The sequence below is a fragment of the Falco biarmicus genome, chromosome 7, assembly GCF_023638135.1.
Source record: "Falco biarmicus isolate bFalBia1 chromosome 7, bFalBia1.pri, whole genome shotgun sequence".
Classification (NCBI taxonomy): domain Eukaryota; kingdom Metazoa; phylum Chordata; class Aves; order Falconiformes; family Falconidae; genus Falco; species Falco biarmicus.
This window is the reverse complement of record NC_079294.1, coordinates 20,102,193-20,120,112: the sequence shown is the minus strand read 5'-3', so window position 1 is coordinate 20,120,112 and position 17,920 is coordinate 20,102,193. Positions and strand designations below refer to the sequence as shown.

General features: G+C 39.5%; 2 protein-coding genes across 2 annotated transcripts in view; one reads left to right on the top strand and one right to left on the bottom strand.

Moving 5' to 3' along the window:
* The first annotated feature begins 222 nt into the window (after positions 1-222).
* Positions 223-10,626, top strand: ATP6V1D (ATPase H+ transporting V1 subunit D). The gene is made up of 9 exons (XM_056347547.1): positions 223-380; positions 3,059-3,176; positions 4,351-4,430; positions 5,851-5,918; positions 6,605-6,649; positions 7,113-7,216; positions 7,644-7,710; positions 9,184-9,262; positions 9,844-10,626. Exons 1-9 carry the CDS (start codon positions 340-342, stop codon positions 9,983-9,985), a joined length of 744 nt encoding a protein of 247 aa, XP_056203522.1. The 5' UTR covers positions 223-339; the 3' UTR covers positions 9,986-10,626.
* Positions 10,627-13,344: 2,718 nt separating this feature from the next.
* The window catches only part of PALS1 (protein associated with LIN7 1, MAGUK p55 family member), a 57,856-nt gene continuing 53,280 nt past the window's right edge, over positions 13,345-17,920 (bottom strand). Inside the window, exons 13-14 of the mRNA XM_056347549.1 lie at positions 16,697-16,807; positions 13,345-14,586 (exon numbers count right to left, since the gene is read on the bottom strand). Coding sequence (XP_056203524.1) covers positions 14,410-14,586; positions 16,697-16,807 — 288 coding nt within the window. The 3' untranslated portion in view covers positions 13,345-14,409. The remainder of the gene's footprint in view (positions 14,587-16,696; positions 16,808-17,920) is intronic.

Genomic DNA, 17,920 nt, shown 5'->3' with positions numbered 1-17,920 from the left:
GCGCCGAGGCAGAAGGTCGGCCTTTGCTAGAGCGCCCCCCCGGGACCGGCCGCTGGGAGCAAGGCGAGTGGATGGAGGCGGAGACCTCCGGCTGTGACAAACAGACCCGGGAGCCAATCACGTCACTTTCTTCCCGGCCCCGGGGGCACGTGATCACGGCGACAGGCGCGGGAGGGGGAGCGGCGCCGGCATCCGGGTGCTTCCTCCGCCGGGGCGGCCCCTCGCAGGGGCGGGGACAGCGGGGACGGCGTCACGTGACGGTGGCGGCGGCGGCGACTGCGGTGACAGCCGGAGCGGGCCCCGCCGCCCTGTGCCCCGCCTGCGCCCGCCGCCACCACCATGTCGGGCAAGGACCGCATCGAGATCTTCCCTTCGCGGATGTGAGTGGCCGCCGGGCCGCGCCGCGCGTCGGGGCGGGCTGGGGGGTGCCGCGGGGCGGCCTCCGCCGCTGCCCCCACCGCGCCGGCTGAGGGGCGAGCGGCGCCCGGGCCACCCCCCGCGCGGCCCTGGAGGGGCGAGCGACCCCGGGCCCGGCTGGTGCCCCGCGCGGGAGCGGCGGGGGCTCGGGGCCGTGCCGGGGCAGCGGGAGCGGCGGGCTCGGGGTCGTGCCGGGCGCCCTCAGGGCTCCGCTTCCCACCTGGGCTCCGGCGCTGGAGATCGTTTTGTTGGCGGCGTGTCCGCTGCTGCTCCGGGCGCTCTGCGCCTGCCGGAGGGCTCTGCCTCTGGCTTTGTGTAAAACGCCGCGATAAGCAGCTGAAGGCCGCGGTTAGATCTCAGGTTTTCTTGTCAGGCTCAAAATTAGCTCTGTCAGCCGTCAGAGGGCCGTTGCACGGCCTGCTACCAAGACGCAAGCAGCTTCGAGAGTGTATGTGTGTGCGTGGCTACCAAAAATCATGCAATTATGCAAACCTTTATGTTAAAAAGAACCATTTGTAGAATATATGTATAAGAAAAAAATGTACATAGCGAACCATTGCTTCCTTTTTTAATAGATGGTACTGCTGTACAAGAAGTTGGCCACAGTATTTAAAAAAGGAAGTGAAAAGGCCTGAAGTCCTGTGGACAGACAAATAATTTTCCAGATCCTGACGGCAAACTATTTGTCATGGAATCAGATGTCTCCTGACAAGGCTTAGAAAGCTGCCAGCCTTGGAATGAACACAAACAATTGAAACTGATCTGCTAATAAAATTGCTGTTTTAATAATGCTGTTCAGTTTCTCTTCAGAACCCTCCAGGACAGAAAGACTTTGCCTTAAGGTGAAAGGCTGTTTCAAATCTTACATAAAATTAGATTGAAGCCTGCATGTAGTCTTTATAAAAAGATGCCTTGCAGGACGGAAAATCTCAAATGTAAAAGAATAATTATTTCCCCGTGTATGAGCTCAGGACACAGGCAATAACAGTTTATATGAAAAGACCAAGACATTACATGGTAAAGGTTCTGTTTTGAAACTTAGTTCAGAAATAAGTTATTGCATATATAAAGTCATCTGGTCTTACTCATGCTCTTTGATAGTGCTCTTTTCATTCAGCTTACATGTCCAGGGAGGAGGCACTTCAGTTACTTTTAAAAGGCATCTGATTTTGTGGGCTGATATGTCATTGTGGCAAGAAGGTGGTGATGTACAAAGCCCTAATACTTACGAGCCGTTTCAAATGAGGCAACATACCAATAATGTGGCTGATGTTCTGATAGGGATGTAAATTAGGAAGATGGCCTGCCTCTGCAACAGTTATTTTTGTTAACTGACAGAATTTCAAAAGGTTTGGGTGGTTTTGGGTTTTTATCTTTATGAAGTGGCTTGCAGGTATGAGCGTCTTCTGTGCTGGATATTAAAAAAGCTGCTCAGTCTCCTTGACAGTAAACAAGACTTTATGCAGTCTCAGAGCCTGTGAAATCTTGCTTGAACTAGAAGGTCAGCCAGTCTCTGGCAGGTGGTAAACAGAGACCTGCTTGTTGTGAAAATAAAGCTGCCTTTTTGACTTTGGGGTTTTTTTTTTATCATAAACATTCAGAAAGGTTATTTGTGCTTTTCAGTCATAAGTACTTTGTACACATTAATGGAGCTATTCTCATCACATGCCAGTAGATGTGGAAAGTAATGGATTGCACTTGTGGGTAGAATCTTAATTATACTTAACTTTTTCCAAGGTCAGAGAGGAAGCGTGTAAGGTTTCTTTCTCTTCACATTGAGTTGACTTAAGTATTGTCCTTTGTGTGTAGTGGCTGTGTGTACAAAGGTGTAGCTTAAGTTAGCACAGCTTGTGCTTTTTGTAGTATAGTTCCTGATATTCTAGTTAACTTAAATCAAAAAGATTCCTGAAATTAAAATAGATTGCACAGCAGAGAGGGAAGGAAGGTTTGCATCCTTCTTCAGTTCCTAATTCTGTACAAGAAACCTGTCAGCGTGGTACTGGAAGTAAAGGATAGATATACAATGCTACAGCTGGCTTAGCAATATCCCTTTTAAATTGATGCTACTTCTGATTGTCTTAAATGGCTTGTAAATCTCCTCTGCAGCATATGGAAGATACAGAATCATCGTATATTCTTTCTTTAAACCAGAATGTACAACTGCTGTATCTTGTTGCTCTGTAAAATCAGAACACAGCAACAACAGTTGTTGAACACGAAGAATTTGCTGTGTTTTCTGATTTTGAGAAGATGATGTAGCAGTAAAAGAGCTTAAAAGCAGTACCAGTGTCTCACTGACAGTGGACTTTTGGGGTAGTTTGATTTCTGGTACTTGTAAGTCATGAGGGAAAATGAGCACTTATTTCCTATTATGGAAGAGCTGAAAAATTACTTGTCTTTTCCATGATCTTTGACTTCACAGATAATAACTTTGTAATTCTCCTTGATGATGGACATAAATATAATAAATTCCCTTGATTTTAAATGGGAATATAAAATTCTATCTTGAAGTGGCTATCCTGTTTTACTGCACTGATGTTTCTTGGTTGCTTCGTAATTTCAGTTATGTGCACATTGGAATACCTTGCATAAATTTTTTCCTAACCCCTTCAGATGATGCAGGACATTTTCACTTAAACAGGGCTCAGACCATCATGAAGGCTCGTTTGAAAGGAGCCCAAACGGGTCGTAACCTCTTGAAGAAGAAATCTGATGCTTTGACACTTCGATTCAGGCAGATCCTTAAAAAAATTATTGAGGTAGGTAAATTAGAATTTTCCTCTGTTTGGCTCACTTTATTTGAAATCTGTCTTTTTCTGTCAGTTGTGCATTCCTGTTCTGCTAATTTTTTTAGGTAGGCTGGAAGGTAGGACAATTTTGTGGATAACCTGGTTTTTGTAAATGAGACTACTGAGGATAGATGAGCAGAATTATGTTTTTCTGGCTGCAATGATACAGAGATTTTGTGTGAGCTAATATGCCTCACCTCCTTCCAGCCACTCCTGGGCTCTGCTTTCTTTTGTGTCCCAAGTTCACTAGCATCATTTCTACATTACAGGGAGTTCACTCTGATGCTGCCAAATACTTTCAGGAGTGGATTTAACATGTTGTGTAGCCCTGTTTTTGTTGTTTTATCTTGCTTGAGAGGATACTGCAGATTTATAATGTTTTCTGCACGAGGAGGTACACTAGAAAGCAGTTTTGTCGAGCTGGAACTTGTTCCTTTATGAAGAAACATGGAGTCCTGCATCTTCCTTTGCAACATGAATGACAAATCTAAGATATTCAGTAGAGCTTAATATGGCTTGTTATGTTCTACCATACTAGATGGGTTTTAGTTGTACTGCTCTGGCTGCAACTGCTATCCATGGTTAGCAGCGGTGCTTTGTTCCCATGCTGTAGACAAGCTCTTTGCACTGTACTTTTGTTCCTGTAGACTAATATACGAAGGCTCTTGCTTCTCAACAGCATGTGTTTTAGCTTCAAGTGTGTAAAAATTGAGGAAAAAAGGAAGTAGGAGGAAGGCGCAGCTTCACAAAGCTGCATAAATCTTTATATTGAACACCAACTTCAGCTGTCTCATAGTATTCAGTACAATGTCAAGTTAGAGTGCTTTCCTACCCAGCCATTTTATTGTTGCAATTTAGCCCCTATATAGTAGAATTGTATGATTATTAAGACAGACATGTCTTCTGCTGTTTCGGTGAGTTCCACACTGGATCAAGGAAAGATCCGAAACACTTCTATTTCTGTCAGTCACCTGGGACTTAAAATTTGCAATTTGACAGTAAGCTACACACAGAGGACTTTCTGATGCTTTTAATTCTCATTCTTCTCTTTATGCTGTTAGTTATGTATCCTGGAAAAGGAGTAACAATGTGCCTTGTAGTTGCTGCCTTTTTTTTTTTTCTTTTCCCGCCCCCCCCCAAACAGACTAAGATGCTGATGGGTGAGGTGATGAGAGAAGCTGCCTTTTCACTTGCTGAGGCAAAGTTTACAGCAGGAGATTTCAGGTGAGGATTGCTGATCTTCCGGATGTCCTACCTGTGGGAAAGAGCTAGCAAAAATTGTTGTTTCCTCTTTTGGAAAAAAGTAAAATTCTTCAATGCACTTTAAAAAGAAAAAAAAAAAAGAGTGGACAAGGTAGGACAGGATGAACTGAATGAATTCCATTAGGTAAAGGTGGGAGGCATCATTGCAGGAGAGAGATAATTTTTATAATGAAAAGAAAATGTATATTCCATTGAAAGCTAAACAAAGTGGAAAGATTAACAGAATTTACTTCATGTACAAATCCTTGATTTGAGAAGGCGTTGCTTTTGCAGTTGGACTATAAAATGTAGGGTAACAAGAATTTATAGTGGAGTATTGGATTATTTATTATTTTGATCTTTCTTGTGAATTTGAGGGCCAGATGTAAAGTGTGTTCTTTTCTTCCATTAAGTGATACAGTCATTTTACTAACTATTCTAACCTAATTGACCTCTTCCCTCACTAGGGCTAGTGAGGGCTATATGTGAGAGGGGAAATGCATCTTTTTCCTCCAGTAGGATATTTCGAAATTGTATTCCAATAAATCACAGTTCTAACTAGGGTGTTTGTGTAATTCATTCAAGTGTGCGTAGATCTTCTGGAATAAATTTGGGGAACTGTTAATGATTCAGCTGATGGCACTGCCAATTAATGGGGAAGAACTAAGTGATCAGATACAGTAGTAGTCTGTGTGCTGCTGGAGAAAAGTATTTTTGCCCTTTTATTTGGATATGGTGCTGTTTCCTGTCCTAACCAGTTGCAGTGTTTAGCTATAAACAGTAGTCAGATTCCACCCTGTAAGCAAACTGTACATCAATAAAAGAGCTGGCTATGCGTGACCTGTTCTTGGAAGACCTTAAGACACTTCAGAATTCTTCAAGACAAACTGTTGTACAAGCTTAAGTTTGATAATATAATAAAGTTAGTGGGTAAATAAACTCAAAAACATTCTGAAAGGACAGATACGTACAAACTCAAATGAACAAAATATCGTGGCCTTGGTCCGCAATGAAGCCTTGAAATTCCTTCACTTTTATTGGGAAAAAACCTCTTAATTTTGATTAGACTCATTAATTTTAATTATCTGTTAAAATATTTTAAAGTAATTTGCCAGATAGCTGGCTAGTTTTTAGCTATGCTTTGAATACTTGGTCTGAGACATTTCTAAAGTTACATTTCACAGTCTCTGTGTCTTTTACATTTCCAAACATTGCTGTAAACATACTTCTTTCAAAGCTGCTCCAGTAGCTTCAAAGGCTGTGCAATGAATGGCATAGAGAATGGAGCTGAAGACAATTTCCAAATCTTTACAGCTGTTTGATAACTACTTGATCTTGTATATAATGACTTAATGGACCACTTCAGCTTTTCTGGTTAAGGTGTATGTTTTCTTCTTTACAGTACCACTGTGATCCAAAATGTGAACAAAGCTCAAGTCAAGATCAGAGCTAAAAAAGACAATGTAGCAGGTGACTTTTCCATACTATGAGTATTTCAACTCTTAAGGGAATTGTGGGAGGAGGCTCTGAAATACGCAGAAATGTATCCAAACGCTGTCTCCACTTTATTTCTCTTATTCATCTAACAGGAACACTTGTAGTTTGCTGGGTTTTTTCACATACAGCATATAATTTTTATATTTAGTTATCCACCTGTCATAAAATCGAGTGTGGGTTAAATGCAGTCCAATTTCTAGATCTTCAGACAAAGCGTAACTTCCATAGACCTTTGCTGAAAAACAGATTAGGAAATTAAGTATCAAAAATTAAATAAGTTTCAGGAAATTAAATGTCAATAATTGTCTATGAAGAAAACAAAAAATATAAACCAGGATTGAATGGCTAACATATTCCTTAAGTACAGGAACTATGTTACAAAACAGAAACATAGTAAAACTGAACACTGGATAAACCAGAATACTTCTCTGAATTTTTCATGTCTAGATCTCTGTGATCTCAACACAATTTGATATTCCATATTAATGTGTCAGAACCAGCATGACTTAAATCATTCCAAGCTATACATGGAAGATGTTGGAAACAAAGCTTCTGATTTTAATTAATTTATTAGAAGCAAATGGGGCAAAAGTGAGTTGTACCTAATAAATCTATAACTCTTTATGTCTCTTACAAACATTCTTGTTTACTTTTTTCAGGTGTAACCTTGCCAGTTTTTGAGCATTACCAGGAAGGAGGAGACAGTAAGTACAAAACGAGTATTTTCTATCTTACACGTACCTGTGGCTACTTTATACTAATACAAAAATACTTCTCATGTCATGTTTTGCTGATAGGCCCTTTTACATCATAGGCATGGGTGTACTTAATTCCTCTATGATGCTTTGTCCTGTTCCTGTGACATGGAGGATTAGGGACTACAGTGGATTTTGATTTCCTAAATTACTGAGTTTTTCAGATGAGGAGGAGGCTTGTCTTGAATTACCAGGTTTTGAGACTGGCAGATCTTCCTGTGGACATGCACAACAATGATCTGCAGTAACGTAAACCACTATAAAGACAATTTGTTAATGGGCAAAGGCTTTAGCTTGTCATTTGCTGAGCTGTCTGTATCCCTGTAGTTTGTAAAGCACCAATTTTTACCGAGTAAGAAAACACCATAGTAGCAATAGCAACAAATGTTACTTGATGATTATTTTTATTCAGGCTATGAGCTGACTGGCTTGGCCAGAGGTGGAGAACAGCTGGCTAAGCTGAAGAGGAACTATGCCAAAGCTGTGGAGTTGCTTGTGGAACTGGCCTCCTTACAGGTTGGTGAGGAAAAAAAGGGGATCATGGTTTTCTCACTTCTGAATGAAAATAACATAGTCTCAGTGAGTGTAGCTTAATTCTTTGAGCTGTACTGTACTCCGTTAGTCCCAGTGCTGTACAAAGTTGCAAACCTTTTCCAGCCATAAAACAGTTATATCACTGCTCCAAGTAAGTCCTTATTCCTTGATGGCCAAGAAGAAACTTTCTTTGGGGAGTTGGTATTTGTAACTGTTAATGTGCAGTATTCAGTGTGTTACTAACATTAGTAGAAAAAAAGTCTGCTTCTACCATGAATGTAGTCTGTAAAGCTACATACATTACAGACTTGGCTTTGGCTTTCAAGTGCTGTTTGGTTTCATGTATAGAATTGATGGAAATGCTGAATCTGACTTGTTGTGTATTAATTATTTAATCCCATTCCATCAGACATCCTTTGTTACTTTGGATGAAGCCATTAAAATAACAAACAGACGTGTGAATGCAATTGAACACGGTGAGTATTTTTCTATTTGGGATGAATAATGTTTTTCTGTCTCCATGCAAGATGTGGAGCAGGGTCATGGAAGCCGCTCCCCTTTTGACTGCTTTCTCAGTAGTAGTAGGGTTTCTAACCAGTTCAAGAACTCTTCAGAAAGCATTACAATGAAGCATATTGCAAGTAAGAAAAACAAATTAAAAGCCCAGTGGAATGGACCAGAGTACAGAGAGATAAGTGAATATGCAAACATGAAAAAATAATCAGGAAGATGTATTGAAACCTACAGAACAAAGATTCCACTAACACATTCTGGAGTCTTTGCTACTTACTTTAATTTATTTGGTCAAGTCTGTTGACTAGAAACAAAAGACAGGATGTTTCTATGTGTTAAGATGTTCTGACAGGATAATAGCTTTTAAAATGTGGTGGTGTCCAGTGGAGAGCTGGTTACTTTTTTTTTTGTTGGTTTTGGATGGAATCACAGAGCAGGCATCCAGAGAGAGATCTTGGTAACCTCTTCAGGTTTGTGTTACGGGAAACAGAAGTGTCTTGGTGTCAATACTCTGGTGTTCTTCTTCCATCTGAATTCCTTATCCTTCACATTCTTGTTTGTAAATCTGTTTCTTGCAATTTCTTAAGTACTGTCTAGGTGCAGTATCACTGTGATTCCTTTTGCTGCAGTATCCAGGGTGCTTTGGTTATGTCACGTTCCTTTCTGACTTGTCGATGGCTCAGATGTAATCATCTTTGCATGTATGCAGTAACTTATTTCAGTACACGACTCTAAACTGTCCTTTTCGGTACTGTTTCATAGGCTTGTTAGTTTGAACATGCAGGCCTTATCTGTAGCTTATCACTCTGCAAATTCGACTGTAGAAAAAGGTTTCCTCTGCAGCCTTCCAAGCAACCTTGGTAGTGCTGATAACAGCTTTCTCCTTTCAAGAAGTGGGTCTGACACACAGCTTGCCTCGTTGGGTGTTAAAGATTTGTTTAATGTCTTACCTCTTCCCTTGTGGTGGTGTTCTATTTGAATATTTGTTTTCATGATGGCTTTTTCAATCAGATCAGAATTATGTGAGTAAAAGTTCAATATAGAACAGAAGTATCTGAAAGAATGTGATGGAAAAACATAGTTTTAATTTGTCTTGCCTACCTCTTGCAGGACTTCAACCACTTCCATGGGGAAAAAGGACCGTACAGACAATCAGGGATCAGTGCTTACTGATTCCATTGCATCTTTCAAAAGAACATGCTACGGGAGATACTGTGATATTCAGAGTGCTAGTTTAGTCCTGGACTTACTGATGAGAACAGTTTTGTGTACTTGTCCATAATGAAATAGTATGATCTTTCATGAATGACATTTAAATTTCCCCTAGCCGAAAGAATTACTACATTGACTTTAAACAACCATCGGTGCACTGCGTTAGATAACTTCCTGGCTAATATAACAGCAGTCCAACATCTTCCTTATTTATATTGTTTTAGTGATCATTCCCAGGATCGAGCGTACTCTTTCTTATATCATCACAGAACTGGATGAACGAGAACGAGAGGAATTCTACAGGTAAATACCTAAAAGAACACTAGACTTGTCTCTTAAATAGGCTATTCCTCAGAAAGGACTTAGGAGAACTATTCACTAAATCTGAGAGCAAACACTTTTAAACATGACCTGGTTCTTAACTGCAGATTGATTTCCCAGAGCTGGGTACTTTGGAGATCTGCAATTACTTGTCTGAAAGTTCGAAATGAATCCCTACCATTAGGTTGTACATAGCTGTCATTATCATTCTTCCAGAGGGAACAACATGATTACGCTGTGCTTTACAAGGACACCTCTGCCACTGAGGTCAGTGTTCTGGGCTACCTGAGGCAGAAATGTCAAACCTGAAATTAATTAAAGAAGAATTAACTTCAAGACAAGCAGAGCAGTATAACAGTGTTTAAGTTCAAGAATATAGTTTGGATGAAAATTTTCAATGGCAGCTAGCAACAAAAGCCTTTTGCTATTTGTTCCAGGATTTTCATTTCCTGGGAAACTTCTCCATGCAGCTTTATCACATCCAGGTTGTATGGCTGGGTTGATGCTAGACTGTTTCATGAAAACGTGTTTATTTCACAGATAAACCACATTCCTCTTCACAGGTTAAAGAAGATCCAGGAAAAGAAAAAAGTATTGAAAGAAAAATCTGAGAAAGAACGGGAGCTGCGGAGGGCTGCTGGAGGGGAACGTGAACCAGCCAATCTCTTAGCAGAAGAGAAGGATGAAGACCTTCTCTTTGAATAACCCAGCACAGTTGTCTATGGAGCAGGGGACCCAGAATACAGAATGTGCAATCGCGATATAATTCAGGACACGTTGCCTCATTGATACTTCTTGTGGCTTCTCAGTTGGTGTATATGCAAGTCTTGAGTTGCATTAATGGATTGTGGATTTCTCCTGGGACATTAGAAATCTGGGAACTTGACTGTGGCATAGGGGGAAAAGGAGAGATGAGTCAGGTGCTTTACTATCAGGAAAGCCTTCTATTGTGTGTTCAGCCTGTTTCTTCACTTAGTAGGAATGACTGTCCATAGCTGTGGTTTCCGCAGGATAGCTCTGGATTTGCCTAAACGTATTCTTTGATTGCTCCCCTTCCTAGTGGAAGCAGAGGAAAATGTTTTTTTAGGGAGGGAGATGCATTAACATTCTTTACTGCTGAACTATTCATGTTCAAGTTGCTTAAAGCAGGTATCGGCACAGCTGAAGTTGAATGCCAGTAAAGGCAACTCCAGTTTTCTAACCTGTTGATGAAATCCACAGTTTTCTGTGATTTTTGTTGCACGATTGTTACCATTGGCCTAAAACATCTATGGTTTTAATTAGGGGTTCTGCCAACTTGTGTACTGTCTGCGCTAGAAACAAGTAAAAATTTAAATCCTAATTAATCTGGTGTTTGGCTCAAGTTGCTAGAAGGTGGTGGTCTTCAAAGCTTGTCATGTTGATTTCAGAACCAAACCTTTGCTTCATCCCCTACCCCCAACTCAGAATCTACACTGGGCACATCTCTTTTCAGCCTGTGCCCACATTCACTTAACCTCGGTAAGTAACCAAGGAGAAGTGGCTCCCTCCTGCCACAAACACATAGAAGCTCTTTTCAAGTATCCAGCTACATGTCGATCCCAATCTTCATCACAACCGGCAGAATGGCAAGCAAAGCAGGGTTGAATGTAGAGTAGTCCATCCTTACTATGATTCTTCATGTCCTAGGCTGATCAGGGGAGTCTAGGAGAGTAGCTGATAAGCAGTCTGTCACTGAACGCTGGTCCATTTGAAGCGCTGTTTTCCTAAAGACATAAGTTTGCAATCAGCAAATATGCCATAGCAGTAGTACCAGAGACAATGTACTAGTATTACTAGTCTCTTCAAGCATCTTGTTTTAAACATGATCCAGCACTTAACTGCAGATGCAGGGTAAGTGCAAGGAAATGGATTTCTATTAACACCTTAAAAAAGTCATTTTATAATTGAAGCACAAGGCCATTTCTTTTCTCTCTTGAAGCTGAAGGCAGCACAGCAGAATAGTAAGTCCATACAGTGTCGTAAGGTACAGGTCCAGCTTGAAAGAGAGAAACTGCAGATCTGAGGACGTTACCTCTCCCACTGGATGCATGGTGTCAGAAGGAAGAGAGAACGTCCTTGAGGGCACCGATGGGTCACAGCATCTTTCACGCATTCAGCAAAATGGCAGAAAGAAGACTCCCAAGATCCACTACAAGAAGTAAAATTGTACAGTGATTTATTTTAAATTTAGAAATATTTTACATTTTTACATTAGTGTGCAGTTCACGATGTCTCAAAATACAGAGTGCAGATACACATCTAAAAGTACAATGTGAGGCTAACCACAGGTCTCAAAGTTACCTTAATTACTTAAGGCATTAACCACCCCCATCTTACATTTAAAAAAAGTCACATATAATTACATTCCAAAAAATCTTTCATGCAATTCAGCTAGCAGTTATTTTTAGTTAAATCTGGACTGGTAAAATTGCAGACACCCCCATTTCAGTCTGATACAGCTCAGTACAAAGGCTGTGATAAGGTTGAAGCGTTTCACTAGTCAAGTTTGCATATCTTCTTTTACTGTCAGGGGAATCAACACACATTCATTAGAGAAGACAGAATAATTTCTTACGGAAGGTAGTTCCAGGTCCAAGCTGGCAGCAGCAGATGGACAGCCAGGTACATTTTGCAGTGCTGCTCAAGACTTCCCTTTCAGCAGGAGACAAAGCTAACATCGGTTATAGACTATCATAGCACCTCTCTACATGGATGTCAGCGAGTACTGTGTGCCTTGGGAATTAAGGGAGTAGAGCTAAACTTCAACATTCTTTAAGTCTACATTCAAAAGCTTATTTGTATAAAACCAGCTTCTGTGCACAATTTCAGAAAAACTCAGAGACAAACGTTAGTCAAATACATTAATGGCATGAATTACTGTGACTGACACTTCCTATGAATGCTGAATACCTAAGGGGGTTCAGCAACCATCCTGAGGCGATTGTGACTGCAAGAATTTGGACAGTACCTATGCAGCTGAGCTAGATTACCCTTAATGAACGTTTTACTGCTCTGCTTTCCACCTTCTTGTCCAGCTATGAAACAGTCAATACCAGAAAGCCTAATATATCTACAATAATTTTTCTTAGAAAAATTAATACAATATTTTGTCATCTATGAAACACTGTCTTATCCACTATACCTGAACACTGTAGTTGTCATAACCTATGGATTAAACAGAGAATATGCCTGCAATGTGAGGCAAAAAAGCCATTATTTTGAATACCCAGTCCTTGGGCCAACAACTAGCATGTTACTATTTCTGAATCAAACTAAAGATACAGTTTCCAACTCCTTTTCTTTCTGAAGGGTCATTACTCATCCCCACTAATTTCTTAATTGTTTTTCAGCCCTAAATACTAGTTCAACCAGCAAATAATTCTGCTTTTAACAAGACAGGAATGCACTCTATACTTCCATTTTCCAATACAAAAACGTACTGAATGTTAGTTCAGTAACTAGGTTATCTGACAATTTTGGTTTTACCTGCTCTATACTTTCAGCTCTCTAACTATGGGTGTGAATTTGTTCCATAACATTTGAAGAAAGAATATATGCAAGACAGAATGGAAAAAATTAACTACTTTTTCATCCTTCGACATTATACAGGAGTGAACTACACATTGACCTAACTCCAGTGTTTTACCTGTAGGAACAAAAGAAAACACCATGGCTAAAATGGAGATATTCACAGTCAAGGTTCTTTGTGCTATTTGAAACCAGAACAGCCAAGATACTACTATTCAGTTAGCTTCAGCAACAGAACAGCCCTACTGCACATGCATAACCTTAGTAGTTAAACCTTCACAGCTCAGAATCATTTGAGGATGCAGAATGCTCCCATCTGCTTTGCAGAACACAACTAGGATACAAACAGACCTAGCCTTTCATTCATTTGTTTTGAGTTTTCTGTTTGCTCTAACCACTACAAATATTCCCCTTTCTTGTGACTTCTCAGTCAGTTACCAGTGTTTTACACATACTTTCACTGCAGTACTGAGCAAATGCAGGACAGTATGTTAGCTAGTGAATGACAACACTCATTTATAACAGTAGCTACATTCAGCTATTTTAATTCCAGTTAGTTATCCATTAGACCAACAGCCACAAGATGAACCATTTGCAGAGATTAAAAACCCCACTATCTTCCAATGTTCAGCACATCAGTCTGTTTTAGTCAGTATGCTGTTATAAAACATGAGAACTTAAGTTGACTTTTAAGCAGCATGTCTTATAACTATATATTCTTCACAAAAATATAACCTCTGCCTTTCTAAATATTTCTACAGATCTGTGGAAAACAGCGGCTCACATCAGTCACTATGTTTTAAAGAAAATTCCATAAAAATATCACATCTAAAAGATCAATATAATATTCATCTTTGATTGGACCTAAAAGAATGTGCAGTCAAATCTGATTTAAAAAGTCTGACTAAAAAGACGCAAGGATTGAAATATTTACATTATACACATTTTCCAATTACAGTGCTATTAGAAAGTGGAATGTTTGAGAATTAAAATATTAACTCAAGCTCACAGGGCAGCTCCAGACCAGAGCAGCATCTTCATTCTGGTTATTTTTTGAACAGGAGAGATTTCTCATTAATATTAATGTTTTTCATGTGTACATTTATTTCTCTGCCCAATGATCTGTGGAAATACGCTCCTGAACTACCATCACATCCCATAAAGTCATTAAGTTAAGTGTTAAATAACATTCATATTTATAACTATGTGACAGCATGGACTGTATATACACACACATATACTTTGATTTCATAAGGGTGATTCTAGGTAAAAAAGGGTAGATTTATATATAAAAGTAGTTGCTAGAAAAATCTATCTAAAGCTTTAGAATTTAGTACTGACAAGGTCTCCATTTCTAGACCACAGAGAAAGAAGACTTGGACAATCTTTACATCAGTTAAATCGGCTCACAAGCTGATTAGCGTATTTTTCCAGTAATACGCAACTCCACTGGCAAAGGATGCAGCAGCCACTGAGGTCTAGGGCTCACATGCATTTATACTAGAATTGGGCAGACCTACACACGATCTCCTTGGAAAGATTACTAGATTGAAGTCCATTTGTCCCTTGAAATTACTCTCTCATCGTAGCCAGGTAGAGGGCACCCACTGGGGTTCTGTGTCGAGTTTGTTTATTAACCGAAGTAACTCCTGATACGCCTTATCAAGATCAGAATTCACAATTGCTGTGTCAAAGTAGTGGCCATTGTTCTGTTCCATCTCCCTCGTCTTCTCTATGATTTCTCTCAGCTCTTCTGGCTGCAATCAGAAACAGAGCATTAGTGTATGCCTGTAAGCCTCTACGCCGCAGCAGCAGTGTAGGGAAAGGTAACCACCTGACTCAAGTCTTTTACGCAAGTTTTCATGGTATTGCTATCAGCTGTTGAACAGTTTACAACACTGAACTGTGACACACATTTGAAGGGTGACGGCACTCAAGACAGTCCTTCCTGATTGGCCATAAATGGCAAACAGTAAATAACTGGCCCAGACTGAAGTAAATTAAGATGATCTAGCACTGCTCATTTTATGACATTCATCTTACTGAGGCTCTTAAAGCATGTTTCTGAAAAACAATTACATTGCTAAACCCATTATCCTTCTGAAAAAGTCTGGAGATGGCAGAGATAGTGTGAGAGAAAATGTGAACGGTGCAGAAGACAACATTCCTCTGAAGATGTAGCACTGCAAACACCAAACAGCCAAAGGCAATGGCTATCACAGAGTGAAGTATTTTAATAAACAGCACTGAGAGCTATATATTTAAGTTGATCAAATCGCTACAGCATCAGGTAAATGACATTGCAGAAAAATGGAAAACTATTTTGAAACTGAATAGAATATGTCAAAAAGCAAGAGCGCTGGCACATGTAGATAAAGGATGCAAAAGGAGAAGTAGAAATTACTTGTTTTACTTCAGAATGTTTTTACGTGGATTCTAAAAGCGTGTTTATTTTTCTTTTCTGCAGCTTATTTTTGCATTTTATAAAGGAATATTCAGGTGTGATTTTGGAGATAATTTTCTAAAGAGGATATTTTCAAAAGGGACCTTCAAGCCTTCAAGATTATTTTTTTCTAGGTGTTACCTACACTTAAGAAAAACAAAGCCATTTCTTGCATGTATGCCTGTATATACCCTCTTCTTTATCAGAGGAAGGGGGGTTTAACACGAAGTGTTTACCCAACTGAAATAAATACAACTCCAATTCAATTAATCAGAAAGAAAACAGGTATAGTTCAACACCAATGACAGTATATTAGTTTGTATTGCAAATGGATTCCTTGATTATTGCAATAAAAAACGAGGACATAAGATGAAATATTTATATAGAATAGTTTCATTCATTGCATAGCCATGAAGGAGGAACATGTCCATTTAAAGACTATGACTATATTTGACTCAGGGGGGTGGGGAAGAAAAAAGAAATCCCTCTCAAGACTTGGACTTCAACAGACTTTCAGATCTTGAATTCAGGCAAATACATCCCTCTTGCATCAAACAAAGAGAGGAAAACAGCACAGCCATAGAACATAGTGAGGTAAGATTCCTGACCAACAGCCATATCAGGAGTCCCTTTGAGTTATGCTGGGAAAACTGTTCTTCCTCAGTATGAACTGCATTATGTTCCATTAGTACTCTGAAGATACTATGGTGGCAAAGTGCTCCCACCAACCACTGTAGTGTAGGTTTCAGCTAAAAAGCTGAAGGTCAACATATTTCATTATCCTAGACAACAAGCACATCGTATCTCATAAGCTGGTAAGGGCATTTTCTGGGCTTTCAGATGTTCTGGTTTAATCTGTGGGTTTCAATTCTGTTCTGCAGAACTAATTTCACATTAACTAAATGATCTGAACTGGATAAGCTAAGATCTTGACATGACTAGTTGAAACATGAAAAGTGATCCTACAGGATAAAGCATTAAAATAGCTTTATCTGAAGATATCTGGAGTATGTTTTCAAGAAAATGTTTTTCCATAGGCAGGTAAGTTCTCAAAAGAAAAATAATTAATCATTTGCTCCCTAGAATTATTCTCAGGTTTACTTGAAGACAAAGTTGGGGTTTCCACAGTTTTGAAATAAAGAGTCATATTTTTGTACCCAAACACAAGGACCCCAACTGAGGCACTATGCCCCAGGACTACTGAATTAACAGTGGATTCCCTTGCCTCATACCTCTCGCATTCCATTGAAGCAAAAGCATCCTGAGCCATTCCCTTAGTATGGTCTGCCTGTTAACCTGGAGCACACATCTCAACTCCATTGCTTCCCATATATTGTCAGTACCGTTACCATCTCCCAATTCCAAAGAATATAGGAATGTATTTACTAAAAACGTGTTTTCAAAAGAAGTGTTAGACACATTACCTTTGGGTTTTTCCCTTCTTTGGCCAACAAAGCACGTAATCTCTCTTGTGAAGGTGGTGCAACAAATATAATATATGGCTTCAAGTCAGAATTACGTAGTGTTTTCAATGACTGCAGAAACAGAATTTATTAATTATTTAACAGTTCCAACCATGAAAAGGGCACTTAATGATGCATTATTCACATGCCATAATTGACAATATACTCTTCAAACACAATGACAATTGTATAATATATTAACAGCCACATAATTAATTGCAACAGTATTACCATCACAGAGTTCAGTCACCATTTCCTACAAAACTGTTATTCCAACATTATTCACCTTCACAGAACCCAAACATTTATTTTTGTTCAAAAATATTCTTCATAACTAAACTGAAGGAACTTTAGTATCCAAAAGCAAAAAAAAAAAGTCACCCACATTGAAATAAGTTTTCTTACAATGCTAATTGTAAGAAATCAGCTTTGACAGAGAGAAGAGTCTTCAAGTACTAGTTTAACCTTTTCCATTTTGAAGATTAAAATACAAGGTATCAGATGCACTACTACTGTATGCCTAGCATATTTTTTTGGCAGGTTACATTTATACTATGTGACAGGAAATAAGAACAACCAAACTGTAGTTCAGTTTTTCCAAAAGGTTCCTTCTATGTGTCTCAGGACAAACAACCTGCTTCTGATACAGATTTTTATAACCACTGAATTAGATCCATTTTCAAAGTGTTACGAATTTTCATCTCATTACATGTTTTGCAATACCCATGAGCCATTCTAACAAAGTATCACACAGTCCCACTGGTGATGGCTATTTTCAGCTTCAGTACTACCAGACGTTATTGATATGTCAGTTTTAGGGTTTCTTTTGCAGCATCTACAACAGCATCAGACCTCACACATAGCCTACGTATTAGAAAACAGACTGTGTTCCAGGACTCTGCCTCTTCCTGCGTTTGATTAAATTTCCAATCAATCTGAGGTCTGTATGCATAGTTTGTCTCTTCTCCATAATCAAAAGGATAAAACTAAGGAGTTTTTCAATACTGTTGATGTGATGTACTTTAATCCTTTCTGTTATGGAACTGCCTAAACATTCCCAAACCGCAGCTTTCAAATATAATCACAAACAACTTCCTCTCCATTATCAAAAACCTCAGAGCTCACAGAGTAATTGGAAGACTGAGACACACAAATCTTAATTTTTCGATTCAGATAGCTCTCGCT

Excerpts from the sequence above, each read along its gene's own strand:
- ATP6V1D (XM_056347547.1), top strand. The coding sequence starts at position 340 with ATGTCGGGCAAGGACCGCATCGAGATCTTCCCTTCGCGGAT. Across the intron at positions 5,919-6,604 it reads TAAAAAAGACAATGTAGCAG|GTGTAACCTTGCCAGTTTTT; the intron begins GTGACTTTTCCA and ends TACTTTTTTCAG. Across the intron at positions 6,650-7,112 it reads TTACCAGGAAGGAGGAGACA|GCTATGAGCTGACTGGCTTG; the intron begins GTAAGTACAAAA and ends ATTTTTATTCAG.